Source organism: Trichechus manatus, unplaced genomic scaffold (assembly GCF_000243295.1).
Source record: "Trichechus manatus latirostris isolate Lorelei unplaced genomic scaffold, TriManLat1.0 scaffold00034, whole genome shotgun sequence".
Taxonomy (NCBI): Eukaryota; Metazoa; Chordata; class Mammalia; order Sirenia; family Trichechidae; genus Trichechus; species Trichechus manatus.
In genome coordinates, this window is record NW_004443970.1 from 15,115,369 (window position 1) to 15,134,466 (window position 19,098).

Below are 19,098 nucleotides of genomic sequence, written 5' to 3' on the forward strand. Positions count from 1 at the left end.
TATTTGTATTTTGATTATATAAAAAAATGCCATCTATCTATCTGTCTATCTATCTAGTTAAAAATAATCAAAGCACAAGGAAATTAAAACAGGGTTTATTCAAGTTAGTTATTCTATACATATTTAGAGAGATCATTCTGTTTCTAAAAAAACAAAATGGCTCAATGTAGGCTAGTTACAATGAAGCTTTAAAGAGAAGAGGAGAGAGTAGAATAGAAAATCAACCGTTGGCTACTCTTAAATTGATTGATTGAACCCTGGGTCCCCTTACTGAGATCAGCTGCCATCAGGTTACTAGGTAGCTGCTGAGAGGGGCATTCATTTACACAAATCTTTAGGTATAGCCTGGAGGTTTTAAAATGATAAAAGGTACCTCCATTATTCAGGGAATTTCAAGGGTTATCTCTCAAGAAGCAAGGGAAATTACCTTAAGTTACATTCTTTGCATTAGATAAACTCAGTTACTTTATGGTTAACAAACATTTTTGTCACAAAGGGGGTTTGCAAAGACTTAATCACTGTGTCACACTGGGACTTAGTTTTATATATATATTATATATATACACACACACACACATATAAATACATGTACATATATATCTATGTATATACATAACCTAGGTACATACGTAGATATAGAGATATATATATGTATATACGTATATACATAGATATATATATGTATGTCGGTTGGTTTGCACAAGGGAAATGCTTTGTACAAAATGCCATTCAATTGTGGGAATCAAGTTTCAGTGTGATAGCTTCCCTTTGTTAAACAGCATGATTTTATGACAGATGTCTCTGTCCTAACTTAGCTTACTTGGTCTTTATTTGGTTGACTGAAACCATCTTTAAGTCCCTCTGTTATTCACATTATATCTAATTTCCAAAACACCTACCAGTTATTGACTAATAAAATGGTTTACTAAACACATAAAACTTAGTGGCAATAGTGCTTTCAAACAGATAACACTGATCGATGACATAGCATTTCTTATTCTTCATACCTGTGTACTCGGGTGGGCAAAGGCATGTGTAGTTATTAATTCCATCGACGCATGTAGAATTATTTTCACAGTCATTGTCTTCACAGTCATCGATATTGACTTCACAATTTTCTCCTTCAAACCCATCCGCACAAATACACCTACAAGTCGGGAAAAAAGGCAAAAACATACTTTTGCTGCATTTAAATATTGTTTAAATATTGAAAAACAAAAAAACATAAGTACACTCATCAATTATAGAGCTTTTAACTACAAGAAACTGATTTTTAAAATGTGTTTAAATGACATGTTTAAGCTTTGATTTAAGGTAAAAAACCAAAACCAAATCTGACACCGTCAAGTCGATTCCAACATAGTGAACCTATAGGCAGTGTAGAACTGCCCCATAGAGGTTTCAAAGAGCAGCTGGTGGATTTGAACTGCCCACCTTTTGGTTAGCAGCTGAAAATCTTAACCACTGCACCATCAGGGCTCCAGTGATTTAAGGTGATGTTCCCCAAACCAGAAACCACTTGGAAAAAAAAAAATTCATGTTGGCTGCAAGACAGTAAACGTCTTCATGATCCTACACTTCAATAAATCCAATATATTTACAAGTCCAAACACAAGCAAAATTTACTCTACAGTCCTAGATACTTTAATCTCTAGTTGTGCACTAATAAGATAACTCATGCTTCTTTGCTCATAAATGATGAGAAACTGGTTCTAACTAAAAAAATAAAACATCTACTACCTGTGTGTTATGTCCTTGATGTCTGGAAACAAACAAACAAAAAAAGAAATCTAAAAATAAAATTTTGCCTTCTTTGTAATTACAAAATATGCATTTTATTTTTAAGACTCAATAAATACAATTTCCCCCAGGCACAAAACATTGCACATTTATTCTTGAAAAAGCATTAGAACAATTTTTGGTTAAAATCTAGATAAAAAACAGATAATTTCATAATGGAATGAATAAATGAAATAAATGTCTTCTAAAAAGTGACATTTCTAACAAGCTGTAGTAGTAGATTAGTATACTTATGTGGAATTATTAGTGTCATTTAATAAAGAACTCTATTTTACAATTCATGACATACATCTGGAGTAACTGTACTATATGATTAAACAGCTCCAAATTAAAAATGTTCACAGCATGTTTGTCTACTCATATTGTGGCCTGGAAAGGAATCATTAATTTTCTACTTCAGTGGGATCTACATCTTATCATTTGCATGCCTTCTGTTAAAGAAATAGACAAACCAGCAGATAAATATATGACTTGCAGTAGGGAACGAGTTGGCTACTAATAAGCATAACAGAGCTAATACTTTGTCTTGCCCTAATCTAACCTGAATAATCAAAATCTGTGCCTGTGTTTTAATTCCTTATTTTTGCAGCATCCTAAGCTGAGAATACTATAGTGTGTCCAAGTTTTTTATTAAGTTTTTTAATATTGCAATATTTCCAAGATGGACAAATAAATATTGTCTTTATCAGCCTTATAAGGTTCTTTTTAAAATAGCATCCTTTGATTTGAAAAAGAAAATAATTGTCTGCTTAGTTAGGCCAACATGTCAGAAAGAGAAGATCAAGATTAATGACAGAAACCTACCAGAATCCATCCTTTTCTCCTTCTTTCAAGCGGCAAGTTCCTCCATGTTTACATGGGTTACTGATACATGCATGGATCGGGACATCGCAATCCTGCCCCTGGAGAAGGAATGGTCAAGTAAGATTGAGTGTAAATACAGGAGTTCTCAGCACATAGCGAAAGCACAATAGAGTCATGAATGCACACACAGAAAAGCTGTTTTCAGATTGTAGCGCCACAAAAGCTCCTACTTACCTTGAAACCGTATGGACAGGTGCATCGATAGAAGTCAACTGGGTCATTGTTGCAGGTGCCATCATTTTTACATGGATTTGATAAACAGGGATTACATTTAGCGAGAATATTAACATCCACAGGACCTAAAAATAAACAGAAAAAAATTATAGACACTGATGCTTTCTTAAAATTATTTTTATGCCTTAATGAAACAAGAAATTTTGTACCAAATCACTGGTTACATATCTACATGTGTTTCTCTTCCATGATGAAACCAGATATCAGCAGCATCATAATATACTCAAGAATTCAACAGGAGCCCTGTGAGACTGACATTAGAGAGACTCAAGGTTGCTAGTGAATTTGATGTTGTTAATGGTGCCAATGTGACAGGGTCAGTCCCCTAACACAGCCAAGGAGCTTATGTGGCTGTGTTCCATGACCATGGCCTGCACCTTAGCCTCAGCCAGCTGACATAGAAAATACATGCCACTGGTCCCACAAAGGGCTGTGTGTCTGTGTGCCCATGTGTGTGTATGCACGCTCATGTGTGTATGTGTTGGGGGGTAATAAATAAGTAGAATTTCATCACTGCAACAAAAAAAAGTACCTACTCTGATGAAATTAGTCTAGTAAAGGTACTTTCATTCAGGAGATACAAGACAGTGCCATTTTTCAGGCATATGGAAATAAACCAAAAATGTAATCTCCATTATATTCTTCCCCTTATTCTTTTGATTAACTTTTTTAGCCCATTAGTGCAATCAATATTGAATATACCATGGACTGCCAGAAGAACGAACATGTCTGTCTTGGAAGAAGTACAACCAGAATACTCCTTAGAAGGAAGGATGGTGAGACTTTGTCTCGCATACTTTGGACATGTTATCAGGAGGGACAAATCCCTGGAGAGGGACATCATGCTTGGTAAAGTAGAGGGTCAGGGAAAAAGAGGAAGACCTTCAATGAGATGGACTGACACACTGGCTGCAACAACGGGCTCAAGCATAACAAGGATTGTGAGGATGATGCAGGACAGGGCAGTGTTTCCTTCTAGTGTACACAGGGTCGCCAGGAGTTGGAACCAACTCGACCGCATCTAACAACAGTGCAATCAAATGATTGGAGAAGCTTCTATATCTTTCCCTCCAGGCAGAAAACACCATAGGAATGATCTCTACTTGCAGACTCATCTTTTGGGGCATTTTAAAAATCTCATGATCCACAACAGCCTATATTAAATGCAGACTGAGCTGCAGCCATTTTCTTTTAGTTGCACAAATGAATTCCTTAAATGGCTGGTATTGTGGAAACGGTACTATACTCATCACAATTATGTTCCACTGCTGCTGCTCTTTGCAATGTTTGTGAGGGGTCATTAGACTTCCTTTTGGAAACTGTGTCTGATTTGGGTAATAAAACACAAATATTTCATAATGTAAACATTAATTATATTTCTGCTATTCCAAGGAGCAGCTGGTGGATTTGAACTGCCAACCTGTTAGTTAGTAGCCGAGCTCTTAACCACTGTGGCACCAGGTCTCCATCTGATCTCTCTGTACCTCTTTATTCTGATTGGGAAAAGCAGCAATAGTTCCAGTTGCATGGTTCATCACACATAATTGCCAGCAAAGTTCTCCAGGACAATTTTATAGCATGGACTTCTCCCCTCCATCACTGCTCTAACCTCTAAGATACCTTCATCCTAACAGTTGTAGGACTTTTGCTCATATAAGCAACCTTTGATCTAATTTTTCTTCAGCTGAGAACGTATGTCTGTAAATTGTCAGTCTACCAATAGAAACTCATGTATTTAGGACATTGGAAAAATGAACTGTCAGTTAAAACAGTTATTAAACCCACTGTCATCCAGTTATTTCTGATTCATAGTGACTCTACAGGACAGAGTTAAACTACCCCACAGGGTTTCCAAGGCTGTAATCTTTACGGAAGCAGACTGCACATCTTTCTCCCTTGGAGTGGCTGGTGGGTTCGAACTGCTGATCTTTCGGTTAACAGCCGAGTGCTTAACCACTATGCTACCGGGGCACCTTAAAACAGTTATTTAAATTAATGTAATACCTTACACTAAATGGTATGTGTTTGTTATCACACTTACAGGCAGCCATAGAAAAGGAAATACCTAATTATTAGTGGATCCCTTAGCTAGCCTGGAAGAAAGGAGACTCTTAACTCAGAAAAAAAGGCACAGGATGAAGCAGCTCAGAACGTTCAACGGGAAAACAGCACGTCAGCAACTGCAAGGACTGTAAACATTCACCTGGCCACTTCCCAAGACCTTGAGAAAAACGTCTTTTTGCCTATTTTTGTGCGTTCAACCTTGTAAGACTGCGGTTTGAATAACGAGTCCAGGGTTGGCAGTCTCTAAGTTTATTCTTAGAGAGTGACACAGCAGCTGTAACAATGGGCTCAAACGCAGCAACGACTGAGGATGGCGCAGGACCAGGCAGTGTTCTGCTCTGTTGTACACAGAGCCGCTATGAGTCAGAACAGACTTGATGACAGTTAACAACAACGAGTTTATTCTGCAGAAGGTGACATCTTTCAAAAATTATCTCTGATTACTCAGATAAGAAAGAACCTAGAGATTGTTTTAGAAAAAAACATTGGATACCTTTTGAAGAATTTAATAAAGCACACAGGTAATGCAATTGCCAGGCCAAAGAAGACCCAAACCACATCACTACACAGTCAACGTTTATTTGACAAATGTCCAGTGAACCATACCTGATTAATGATCACTAATTGCTCCAGTTTTTCCAGGACCAAATTTCATTTCTGATAGAAATAATCAGTCCCTGGGTGGTACAACTGGTTAAGCATGCAACAACTACCGGAAAGGTTGGAGGTTTGAACCCACCCAGGTGTGCATCAGAAGATAGGGTTGGCGATCTGCTTCCTAAGGTCACAGTCTCAAAAACTCTATACAGCAGTTCTGTTCTGCACACGTGGGGTCACCGTGAGTCGGAACAGACTCAACGGCCGCTAACAACAATATATAAATCATCAAATTGAATTATTTTCAGTATCTGTAATTTCTTACGGATATATGAAAGGAGATTGGTGGCCCCTCATGTTTATTCAGTTTCGTTAAAGTAATCAAAATTACACACCTTCCCATATGCACAGGCCTCTTTGGGAAGTTTCTTTGACCCAGTGAACAGTTTTGATGGCATCAGTATTGGAAATAGAGAAAAATTTCGAGTTCTAACATCTTTAGGTTGGTAAACTTGACTACTACAGTTACCATTCTATTTCCTTTTCTCTTTTCAAGCCCCTTTGAAAATCAATCTTCAAGGATAATTCTTATTTCCACTACTTGAGTTGGACTGGTGAGATAATTCAAAAGATGCCCGTAAGTTACACAAATTCCAAGTATCAGCAGCATCCTCTCGTATCTCCAATTTATTATAATGATATAATTCCCTTTTCTATTTTATGTAGATTGTAACTGCGCTTAACTAAAAATCCTCCTTATAATGTGATTTTTACATCTTTCTGGTTTATCTAAATCTGCTTTTTTTCTATGTTCTAATACCTCTGAACTATATCCCTTGCACCTGGCTCTCTCCTCTCATTCATCTTCCTGCCCATATTTTGAATCTCTTTTAGCTCTCTCCTCTGTGTCCACTGTGGGATTCCTTTTCGAACCAATGTACTTTCTCTGAGATATTTCCAGCAACGTAATTCAAGGAGAATGACATCTTTAATCTGTTTATATAATAAGTAGATATTAGTGTTAAAAGAAGATGCTAAGTAAAGCAAGTCATGATGAAACTGTAGAAGTTACCACAACTCTCTAGGCAGAATTCTGCACACTTGAATACTCCCAGGTGAAAAGGAGATGTTCAAGACAGGAATTATACAAGTTGTTTAGTAAAACTAGTAATTCCGGACACAGAATCTGGAGCCCATCAAGCCAAGTTAGTAACCCAGATTTGTCACTTAAGTGTGTGGCACTGGGATAATAGCAGCACCCGCCTCCTTGAGTTGTTGTCAGAATGAGTTTATGAATGTCAAGCTCTGAACAGAGTGAAGTCGGACACACGGGTCACAAGAAGTACTGACACTCTTTTCTCTATTTCCAAAGACAGGTTGTTTGTTGTTAGTTGCCACCGAGTCAGCGCCCACTCATTTTGACCCCATGTGTGCCTAGTAATGAAATTGCACTCTGTAAAGTTTTCAAGGCTGTGACCTTTCAGAGGCAGATCACCCGGCTTTTCTTCCACAGCACCTCTGGGTGGGATTGAACTGCCATCCTTTTGTTTAGTAGCTGAGCACTTAACTGCTCTGGGGTTATAGATATTTAGTAATGTCACTGGAATGAAGGAGTCCAGTCTAGGCTTGCTGGACTGATTTAAGATTTGGTTTTGACATGAGACAGCCCTACAGCATCAGCTCTGTGGATGGAGGTGTGTTTAGCTTAATAATTCAAAGGGAAAATAAGCAGAAAGTTTGGTTAACAATTTGTCTGTGTCAGTTACTTAAATCTTTAATGGAGCAACTGCTGGACCTCAAATCCATTAAAGCTTGTAGGCAGACTTGCCTACTTGACTCAAATCACTAGCTATGTACCTGACACCAACACTGCCACCCACTGAGAATTCTATCTCACTGTGATTTATTACCAAAAGCTTCAGTAAAAATTTCTAACTATATCCCAGAGTCTGCCTTCACGCTGGCATCCTTGGGAACATGAGTCAAATAACAAAATCCACTCACACTGCCTTTGTACAGAAGTCAGAGGTACATCAAAGACAACTCAGGGAACATGCGGGGGGTATTTGATGTTGGGTATAATTAACTATAAGGTGGTTTTTATTTAAAACCAAGAAATTCTATGCTCCACTTGCTTTTAAGTTACTCAATTTCTTAAGCTTTAACATCAAATGCATATCTGTTAACAACATTCCATCAAGTCATTCATTCATTCATCAAAAACTTATCGAGGGTCTTCTTAGTGCCAGGCACTAGGCTAAGTTTTGGGGATTCAAACTCAAGTAAATGCCTAAGATGACAGCCTAGGAAACCCTATGGGGCAGTTCTACTCTGTCATACAGGGTCACCATGAGTCAGAATCGATTTGATGGCACACAACAACATACATACATATATATATTACATATATATATATATACACATATATATCATACATACACTTACATATATAATGATATATACAACATAATTCAGTTCCAACAGCATGTGGGAATGAGAATGAGTGTTTTGGGATACGTGACTGAAGTTTCTACGAGCCCTCAAGAGGGAGGCATCCACTAATTAAATGGAAATATGAATCTGAAGTTCATAAGAAGAGTAACGGCTGCATATTTAAAGCTCTGAATTTAAATCAATTGAGAATTTAATAGGACTGTGATAGACCCCCATATATGTCAATAGTTATTGGCTGAGGTATGTGGAATCTTCACCAGGAATTCCAGAGTCTAGAGGATTTTTAATGCGTGAAATTAGGGGACAGCATCAACCATATGTTGCTGAAATGTTGATGATCTTCGGATACAAAAAGGCCCCAGGTTTTCCTGACCCTTTAGTTAGGCTTACAAACGAAGCACTTGCAGCCCTTCTTAACTGCCATGTTGTCCTTGGAGACCATCCGTGCTTCTTGATTTGAGCTCGTGGCTACCAGATACCTGCCTATTTGCGCTTCCTTCCCTCTTTTATGTTCAATTCTCACTTCCACTTGGCTCACTACAAGAACAGTCAGATGGCATCACGGACCTGGCACAGTTAGAATTCCATAATTATTTGGTTTGAGTATATATTATTAATATATACCTCTCTATCACCAAACTTCCACATAGTTTGAAAATTATCTATTTAAATGCATCTGTCAGTAGAATATAAGCTTTGGATTGTTGACTGTTGTCTTCTTAACACCTGGGAACTATACTGGCACATAGTAGGGACTCAACTAGTATTTGATGAATGAATGAAAGAGCCTATCATTCATTTCCATTAGACTGCTCACTCACATTTTAAGTGTTCAGCAAATGTCTGTCAAATGGAAAAATGAGCAGAGTTGTGTGTATAACTAAATCTTCTTCACCCAAGGGCAACAGACAAAATACTACAAATTAACAATTTTCCACTTCCCATGTTGATTTTATCAAAGTAAATCTCCAGAGGGCAAATGCCTCTGTGTTCCTGCACACTGCTTGATCACTCTAACTTCACTGGATATTTTAAAAGATAAGGGCATGACGTTGGGGTTATAAAGATAAATCATGACTATTTGCTGTCAACTGAAGGATGTGCTAACCTGGGTATTAATTAAATATGCTTTGATAATCTACTTCATCCAGTTTATTTATTTCTGTTGTAACCAAAACTATGATACTATACCATAAAGCAAATATTCTGAAAAATACAGGATAAAATTTTCATTGAGAGAAGTAACTGCTCAAAATAATAGGACAGCCTTTCCTAGCAGAGAAAATGCTGTGGTTGCTGTTAGATACCTTTGAGTCGGTTCTGACTCATAGTGACCCTATGAGAAAATAATTACATTTAAAAATAGCTATGTAAACCTGCTTTCAAAGAAAGAATATGTGTCTTCCTTCTGTAATTTGAAAAGATATATTTACAAACCTTAATACTGGGAAAAAGTAGTTGCATGATTTTCATGAATAACAGAAAAACTTGTTAAACTAGCATAACTATGGGGAAAGTTATATTTAAAATGCAAAAAAAATCAAATCATAAAATATTTAAAGAAGCATTTGTACTACTTCCAAGCTCACAGGCGCACACACAAACTCAACAACAAAGTGGTACTCAGTAGACATCCATGAGTGAATTATGTTAGTTAATGGATTAGAATACTTTGCCTTCTACCAAAACTTTTCTTATGAGTAAATATTTTTAGTAAAGCACTTGAGGGCTGTTCAAAGCTTTCATTTTCTAAGTATGTTTCAATAGTAAGATGCTGATCTTATTTACATTGATAATTTGCTTTGAAAATCCTTTTATTAAACATTCTACAAAGTTAAGTTGAGCTGAGAATCTGTAGCCATTTCACTGGAAGCTCTGGACTCAGACTCTCTGTCCAAATTCTGGCTCCTACACTTACGCAGCTAAGCGATTTTGAACAAGTTACTTAATTTAAGTTACAAAAGCACTTGGCAGTTAACTGAAAGTTTGGAGCCACTCTGCAGGAGAAAAGACCTGGTGATCTGCTTCCTTAAAGATTACAGCCTAGGAAACCCTAAGGGGCCAGTTTACTCTGTCATATGGGGTCCCTATGAGTTGGAATAAACTCGAGAGTAAACAACAACTACAAGAATGATGGAAAGATTAAGAGACATAAAAACCCATGTCAATTACTTAGCACAGTTCAAAGCACTCAATATAACTATTATCATTATCATTGTTATTGGTATTGTTATTTTTGGCAAAGCTTCAGTCTGAAATGTCATAAATCTTGAATTAGAAGAGTCTCAATAAGAAAATGAAACTACAATGTCTTGATATATCATGAGACATTGCAAGGCATATAATGAATTTCAGTTCTTAAGATCATTCTAAAATTACATTAAGGCATACAAAAACCAAATCAATCTTAAAGTTTGCTAAATGCAATTATGCTATATTTGTTGAGTCCTGAATGTCTACAGCACTTGCCAACTGGCTTATACCAATGCTGTTTGATATCCAGTTTAGGGTATACCTTAAAGTATATAAAATGTTAGTTTGATAATTTGGTGAATATTGAACTAAGCTGCCAAGGATGAGCTGATAGATCTAAGTTATTACCTCTTGGGGCTTTATATTAAAAACAACACACAGCAAATTAAAAAAAAAAAAAGTTGCCATCCAGCCGATTTCAACTCATGGTGACCCCATGTGTTTCACAGTAGAACTGAGCATAGTATTTTCCATGGCTGTGACCTTTTGGAAGCAGATCACGCCAGGCCTTTCTTCTGAGGTACCTCTGAGAGGATTCTAACCACCAATCTTTTAGCTAGTAGCCAAGTGCTAAACTGTTTAGGACTTAACCCAGGGACTTGTAGGGCCTTACAAAGTCTGTCAATTAACAAGTCTCAGCTCATCTATTCCTGGCAGACCTGGAATAGGTTCAGCGCTTTCCTACCATGCTGCTCTGCTCCTACACTTCTGCTTGCCCAAAGAGCTGCTTTATATACACCTGCGCCACTAAGCACATCACAGCCACCCTTTGCTAACCATGATTTCTTCCTCTGAGCTCTTGTAGCAACTGCACTGTCCAGTATGACAGCCAAGAGCCACATGTGTCTATTTAAAATTTAAGTTAATTAAAATTGTTGTTAGTTGCCATTGAGTTAATTTCAACTCATGGAAAACCCATGTGTTACACAGTAGAACTACTCTATAGGGTTTTCTTGGCTGTAAACTTAATGGAAACAGATCACCAGGCCTATCTTCCAAGGTACCACTGGGTGGGTTTGAACGGCCACTCTTTAGGTTAGCAGTCAAGTGCAAACCATTTATGCTACCTAGAGACCTGGAATAAAATTAAATAAAATTAAAAGTTTAGTTCCTCCATCAAACTAGCTACATTAAGTGCTCAACAGGCACATATTGGATACTGCAGTAAAGAACATTTCTATCACTGCAGAAAGTTAGACTGGGTAACAATGATCTAGACCAATTTTCCTGCAAGCATATTTCCATTCATGCTACACTAAGTACTTGAGATGCTATAGCATTAAATAGAAAAAAAGTCAAATTAGTAAGCTAAATCTTAACATTTATGTAGGCATGTACGGAATCCCTGGATGGCACAAACAATTAAGCACTCAACTACTAACTGAAAGGTTGGCAGTTCGAACCCACCCAGAGGTGCCTCAGAAGAAAGGCCTGGTGATCTGCTTCCACCATAAGTCTGAATCGACTCAACAGCAACTGGCTTGGGTTTTGGGTGGTATGTATATATGTTTGTATATATATACGTACTGCACTTTTGAGAAGGTTTAATAAAAATGTAAACCATGACTCTAAAAGTGGAATGTAAGTATGCATCTTTTCTCAAAAAAACAAAAAAAACCTGTTGCTGTCGAGTCAATTCCAACTCATAGTGACCCTATAGGACAGAGCAGAACTGCCTTGTAGGGTTTCCAAGGAGTGGCTGGTGGATTTGAACTGCCAACCTTTTGGTGAGCAGTTAAGCTCTTAACTGCGGAGGCACCAGAGTACCGTGAAATCTTTTTTATCCACAATATATCTCCAGGGAACTATGAACTTTAAGAAATACTGATAATCACCAACATTCTTCAAACTAGAGTACTAATATCCCTGGGCACAAATAAGTGTAGCAGAATCAGCTTGCAGTTCCTCAGTCTTCCCGTGTCATCTTTCTAAAATCAATCTGCTCAATAAAATGCCTAAGGGTAAGCTTTTAAGCCAGTGTCTCCTTTCCTACTTCCCCTTTGACAGTCACCTCTCCCCAGTGTTACAAGAATGGTGTACCTCTCATCCCATCAGAAACTTACCATGGCTACTGCCCCAAGGACACAGCTGGGGGTCACAAAGGAACAATCTGAAACACTGGTTGTTTGCAAAGGATCTTGTAATCAACGCACCAACACTCCCTCTATCTCATTGTAACTCCCTTTAACTCATTAGGAGAGTCATTTCCAATAAAACTTTCCTTTCAATTTTTAATAAAGTGTTAAAATTTTGATAAACAATAATGCTGTTCTGATCAATAATGCACTAGTATTAATAGGAATAATTCAATTCAGAGATTAAAAAAAAACTTACAGCCTTTTTATGGCAGGAAATGTAAACACTAGATTATACACACACTTTTTGTTGCAGACATTGATGACATTCTGTGGGGACTGGAAATAGGAATTCAAGGAGAAGTATAGGAGTTTGGGGGAAAAGAACAATGTAAAATATTAAGGAGAATATTGTTTTCGTCTCTTTTAACATTAGCTGTGGTATTTAGATTCCACTGAATGCATTAAAAAAAGAATAACTGAAGGGTGTTGTTTAAAAATGCCAATACTTACAATGCTCTGCTAATTACATCCTTTGCAACCATTTTCAGCTATGAAAAAAAGAAACAAGCAAACAAACCAAAACCTAGATGCCAATTTAAAAATGTTTGTGGGAGTTTTTGTAAATCCCTTCTTTTCTCAAATCATGTAGTGCATCACATCTTTTTTATTAGTGGTTTAACATGATATATTAATAAGATTAGCAGCTAACTGTTCTGAGTGTTTCTTACAATGATCTCTAATCACATAAGGCATAAACAGACAAACAAACAAAAAACAAACAAACCCTTTGCCATCAAGTTGATTCCAAATCTTAATGACCCTATAGGACAGAGTAAAACTGCCCCATAGGGTTTCCAAGGAGTGGCTGGTGGATTCGAACTCCCGACTTTTAGGTTAGTAGCTGAACTCTTAACCACTCACTATTACGCTTTGAAAATACATATATATATAAGTACTCATAGTATGAACTTAGAAATAGATATATGTCTACCTTTGTGAGGCTCTCTAACATTACCCTATAGGAAAGACCAGAACTGCCCCATAGGGTTTCCAAGGAGCGGCTGGTGAATTCGAACTGCCAACCTTTTGGTTAGCAGCCAAGCTCTTAACTACTGTGCCACCAGGGCTCCATAAATTAGTAGAAACCTGTAAATCATTAGAAAGTTATTCAGAAAATTTCTGAATTAAGTCATAAAAGTATGTGAAATATGTGAAGAATGTAAACAACCTTTAAGTTCACTTTGATCCAGCATATTGTGACAAAAAAACAAAACAAAACATAATTAATCTTTGTAAACCAGCCTGGAGACGTAAGTCTAAAAACCTCCCTAATCTCTAACCATAAAGAGAAGATGGAACGTTTGGTTAATCTCTAACCCTGGAAAGAAGACATAACATGCTAGTCTCTGACATTACACTGGTCCTTATCATGTGAAGCCAAGGTGAGAATTTCACATATAAACCTTGAATTTCTTCTCACTTCACAGAGAAAAGGCAGAGAACAGAGTATCACCCTCTCCATTCTGACACTCTCCAAAGAGGAGAGGTGGCGGCTGAGACTCTGCCCTCCGCTGACCTTGAACCCTAGCTATAAGGAAGCTCTGCTGAGTTTGAACCATGGTTAACCCTTCCTCCTGAGATCACTCCTTAAAGGTAAATGTCTGAAGTCTAAAGATTTGGACTCTAACCACTGAACATATTGTAATTGTTAATTCTGATTCTCCAGTTCTAAGGAATGCTGTGAGGTCTTACTTGCGTGCCTTGCCATGACTACCTTGCAATAAACTAAAAGAGCTTATGCATGTCAAACCTGAGGATCTCATGGTTAATTTCTAAGATAAAATCCCACATGACTTAACTGTTAGGGAGCACTTATGTGTGAGGCAGTGTTCTGAGGGCTTTGCATATATAAACTCATACCATCTGAACAAAACCCTCTGAGGTAGGTACTGTCATCATCTCTGCTCACAGATGAGACAACCTAACTATTAAAAACCGAAGCAGAGATTCAGCTCTAATCAGGCTGGGCTCCCACCATGCAGTATTACCTACTTAAATATGTTTTGCCTACTTAAATGCTCAAGTGTTGAAAAGTTATCTTTTCAGCTAGGTTGCAAGTCTTAGGAGGCAAGACCATACCAAAAACTTCTCTATGTTCCACAATACCTAGGATTTAGTTTTAACCATAAAACATGTTTGATGAACATTTGCTGATAATACATAAAGACTTTCCAATAATTTCTCTCATCTATCTTAATAATAATTATGAATGGTTTTCTTGAAACATCCACAATTAAGGGTAACATTTTGTTCCCATTTTTTGCAAGGAATCTAAATCCATATATTTGCATATGAAACACGGAAAGATATACAAAACAAGTTTAGTAATGATTATCTCTGTATATTATGATTAGTCATTCAGTTTATTTTTTCTTGCAGGAATACACTTTTTTCTATTCTTTACATTTCCCTATTTTTAAAATTTGCTATAATGAACACTTTTGGTCTTGTAATAAGAGAGAATACCAAAACCAAAAAAAAAAAACCGTTGCCATCAAGTCGATTCCGACTGATAGCAACCCTATAGGACAGAGTAGAACTGCCCCATAGGGTTTCCAAGGAGCAGCTGGTGGATTCAAACTGTCGACCTTTTGGTTAGGAGGCGAGCTCTTAACCACTGGGCCCCAGGGCTCCAAGAGATAATAATGGTTATTAAAATTCTATTTAGAATTCACAAATATGTAAAAGGAAGGAAAAGAAAGGAGTAGAGACAAGCAAGAAACAGGGACACCGACACCAAGTCTGCAGCACATGAGGTGAGTCAGAAGGTTTGGCCTGGACACTCGGGAGGACCCATTCCTTCTTACCTGGTATCAGGAAGCCACAGGGCCCTGGCAGCCCTAGCAGCAGGCCACACGTTCAGACAAGGCAAAAGGAAAATAATTTCATTGTTACAGACTACAAAAGGAATTTCCAGAAATTGTGTATTCTGGATTTTTTCTCACATTTTCTAGAAGACTTAATCATTTCCAACAGACATTTTCTGATATTTATTTGAGAAGCCTATGTCTTTACTTGGGCACCCTGGATAACTCCAAGCACAGGTGGGAAGAGTCATTTTATTAGGCTTTTCAGCTAACTCCAGGGCAAACTGTTTCCTCTTTCTTTTTTAAACTAATAGAGTGATTTAAAAAAAAAAAACAAAGTAAAAACAAATAAAAAACATACCTTGGCATGCAAATTTTTTGGAGGGCGTTGTGAGCAATAATTTATCTGCCATTTCTCCAGGACCAGCACAGCGAGCAATTCCTGGTTCTTTATACTCTGACTTTACCCAGTCTGATAACCACTGCATGTTACAATCACAGTAAAGAGGGTTGGCTCCAATTGCTCTGAAAAAAACACCACCACAAATGCATACATACACACAAAGTATTGTTATTTCCTAAGGGAACATAACTCAAAGTGATGCTCAGTAGAAAATTCCCATAGATATATTGAAGCTAACAACAGAGAAGAAAATCAAACATTGGGTGCTCCTCATTTTCCTGAATTATGTTCTTCTAGGATTTAGTGAGTTGTCACCACTGTTAACACTTACCTGGGCTTTCCAAGGTCTCCTTACATTTGCAGAGAAAGGTTTACATTGGTATGTATGCAATGCAAACCTTAAGTGCAGATTAATACCTCCTTCATTAAACAATTATTTACTGAGAACACAATCACTAAGCTAGGTTCTGGGGACCCAATATAAATAACACACTATTTTTAACTCCAAAGAACACAATAGTCTGCAGAAGAGATTAACATATGTCCATATATATACAAAGGAAACCCTGGTGGTGTAGTGATTAAGAGCTATGGCTGCTAACCAAAAGGCTGACAGTTTGAATCCACCAGGTGCTCCTTGGAAACCCTATGGGACAGTTCTACTCTGTCCTATAGGGGTGCTGTGAGTCGGAATCGACTTGACAGCAACAGGTTTGGTTTTTTCTTTTGGTTCATACACACAAACGGAGCCCTGGTGGAGCAGTGGTGAAGAGCTCGACTACTAACCAAAAGGTTGGAACTCTGAATCCATCAGCTGCTCCTTGGAAACCCTCTGGGGCAATTCTACCCTGTCCTGTAGGGTCGCTATGAGTTGGAATCGACTCGGTGGCAATGGGTTTATATACACAAATAATTTTCGTTAGAAATGTTTAAGTAGAAGTATTCACAAGATGACTGTGAACAGAGTGACTAAGTTCTCCGGGGCGAGGGAGCTGGTGGTCTGAAAATGGGAAACTACATGGCTTAGGGTTGAGCTAACTGGATGGAAAAAGGTGTTGCAGGTTAAGAAGGCTGGTAAGTGCAAGGGGTTGCTATGAGTTGGGATCAACTCAACAGCAACTGGTTTTTTACTGGTTTTAAGTGCAAAGGCAGAGACACATGCAATTATAAAGATATTTAAAGTTAGCTCATCAGAGCTTATTTGGACCTTAATTGAGTGTCTATCCCTTTGCAAAGCCTATAGTTTTGGAACCAAAGCTGTAGTAGCAATAGCAAAAATCACTGAGATAATAGCTAATGTTTATTGCACCATTACCATATGAACAGGGCTAAGCCATTTACACAGGTTATCTCATTTTATCTTAATAGCTAATCTATGAGGTCAATACCACTAACAATCACTTTACAGATTAAGAAACTGAGGTCAGGGAAGTTAACCAATAGTCTAGTAAACCTGCCAAGCTTAGGTGCAAACAGTAGATGCATGTAGTAGCATTTTAAAAACGATGAATTTTGATTTAGAATTTCTCCTTAACAGTTTCTAGGTCTACAGTCTAAGAAAAAAATTATTTTTCTTTTATTAGGCAATCCCAAAAATGTACTTGTAAAACCATAGTACTTTACATTGCAGCAGCTGTAATGGTCAACTCTAACCAAAAATCGGAATGTAGTGAGTGCTATGCTCATATGCATATCAGATTCAAGCCCTTCCTCTAAATTAAAAATCAGCAAAATGTTTTTGAGTCATTTGATCTCACCTCTACTGACATTTGCTAAATCCTTACTATGCCAAGGACTGAAGTGGGGCAGAGCTCTTTAAGATCTAGGGAGTGAAATACAAATGTGTAAATGAAATCTGTGGCAGAATAGAACACCTGACAGAAGAGGGTGCATGACAAAGAAGGTTCAAATGGCTCTCATGGTGGAGGGAGGGGTGTTACATAGGGAAAGCTCTGCTCAGCTGAAGGTAGCCCAGTTATGCAGCCTTTTCTGATCTATCAGCCTAACACTAACAGAATGGTCACTTCCTTCTTCATGTTACCTTCTCTGCCAGGCAGGTACCAAGGCCCCCCACCCCTAAGAGAGGAGCCTCATTCACATTTTATTCCTTGAAAATGACAGCCACAGAGTTTAAAAAGGAAGGGCCCTGATGTCTACTTTGAGGTAGGTGTTGGGGCTCAAAGACAAAAAACCAGAGGTCTTGCCTATAGGGACTTCATAATTTAGTGGAAGGAATATTAATAGTGGGCACCAAACAGTCTGGTAGACAGACGTACAAAAACTGGTGTTGACAGGAGTCCTTGCTTGGCTGCTAATGGAAAGATTTGTGGTTCCAACCCACACAGCCGCTCTGAGGGAGAAAGACCTAGAGATCTGCGTCCATAAAGATTACAGCCAAGAAAATCCCATGGGGCAGTTCTACTCTGTCACATGGGGTCGCTATGAGTCAGAATCAACTCGATGGCACCCAGCAACAACATAAGGCAAACTGAGAAGTAGCATGACCGACTGTTGGCTCCTATCTTCTGCCTATACCCCATTCTCAATTTTCTAAATTCCGCATCTTCTTGGGATTTTGTTGAACATGGAGGGAAGGGAGAAACCAAGAGGGGATATGGGAGACAACAACAATAAAAAAAAAACCTACCATCAGGAGGAGCCAAACTCAGCCTGGCTCAATTAGATCCTAGGGCTGCTCCCAGAATTCCCTTCTAGGTTTGCCATGGTCTAAACATTATAATTTGTAATAACAGAATTCCACTAGGTTTGCCATGGCCTAAAATTACAACTTGTAATAATGGACTCCCACTCGGTTTGCCAAAGTCTAAACATTACATACAACCTGTAATAATGGAATACCGCATTGACCCAACTGAATTTTTTGGACTCCATTTATCATGGATAGCAGTTTTATTGTACTCCAAAGAAATATGGAGGAATAAAGAGGGTATATGAGAGGGAACACAAAGGAAAAGCACTTCACCCAATATGAGGGTTTGGTTGTTTGCCCTCCCAGACTCTAAGGTATTGAATAAAGAGTTAAGACCTATGTCTATGTTAGTTTTTGCATGGTGCCTGGCTCACAGTAGATGATCAATTTGAGCACATCAGGATAGGCATCATAAAGGAGGTGATACTTGGGATGACTTCTGGAGGAGTAGGGTTTGAGCACATAGAATTGAAGGGGAGCTGATATTCCAGAATCAGAGCATAAGAGAAAAGGCTCGGGCTAGGAAAGTTAGGGAGCCATGTTTATAAAAACAGACACTTAGCTAAGCAAAGAGAACTCAACTAATGGAGGGAAAGAGCCAGCAAGGTCAATTAAAACTCTATTTTGTAGGGCACCATATTCCAGGTTGGAAACTTTACATTTTCTTCAAAGAGGAAAACAGCATGTTATGATGTTACAATAAAAGGAGTGGCAGAGAACTGTTTCTTCTGAACTCACTATCCAGGGATAGTCTAACCCCAAAGCCCAGATTTA

The 19,098-nt window shown here is 38.0% G+C and overlaps 1 protein-coding gene across 4 annotated transcripts in view; it reads right to left on the reverse strand.

Annotated features, from left to right (window-relative positions):
- The window catches only part of SLIT2 (slit guidance ligand 2), a 431,007-nt gene that overhangs the window by 58,626 nt on the left and 353,283 nt on the right, over positions 1 to 19,098 (reverse strand). For all 4 annotated transcript variants that reach the window (XM_004375152.3, XM_004375150.3, XM_004375151.3 and 1 more), the window contains 4 exons: positions 15,573 to 15,736; positions 2,839 to 2,963; positions 2,605 to 2,702; positions 1,008 to 1,147 (listed from right to left, as the gene is read on the reverse strand). In XM_004375152.3, the coding sequence (XP_004375209.1) occupies positions 1,008 to 1,147; positions 2,605 to 2,702; positions 2,839 to 2,963; positions 15,573 to 15,736 (527 nt within the window). The remainder of the gene's footprint in view (positions 1 to 1,007; positions 1,148 to 2,604; positions 2,703 to 2,838; positions 2,964 to 15,572; positions 15,737 to 19,098) is intronic.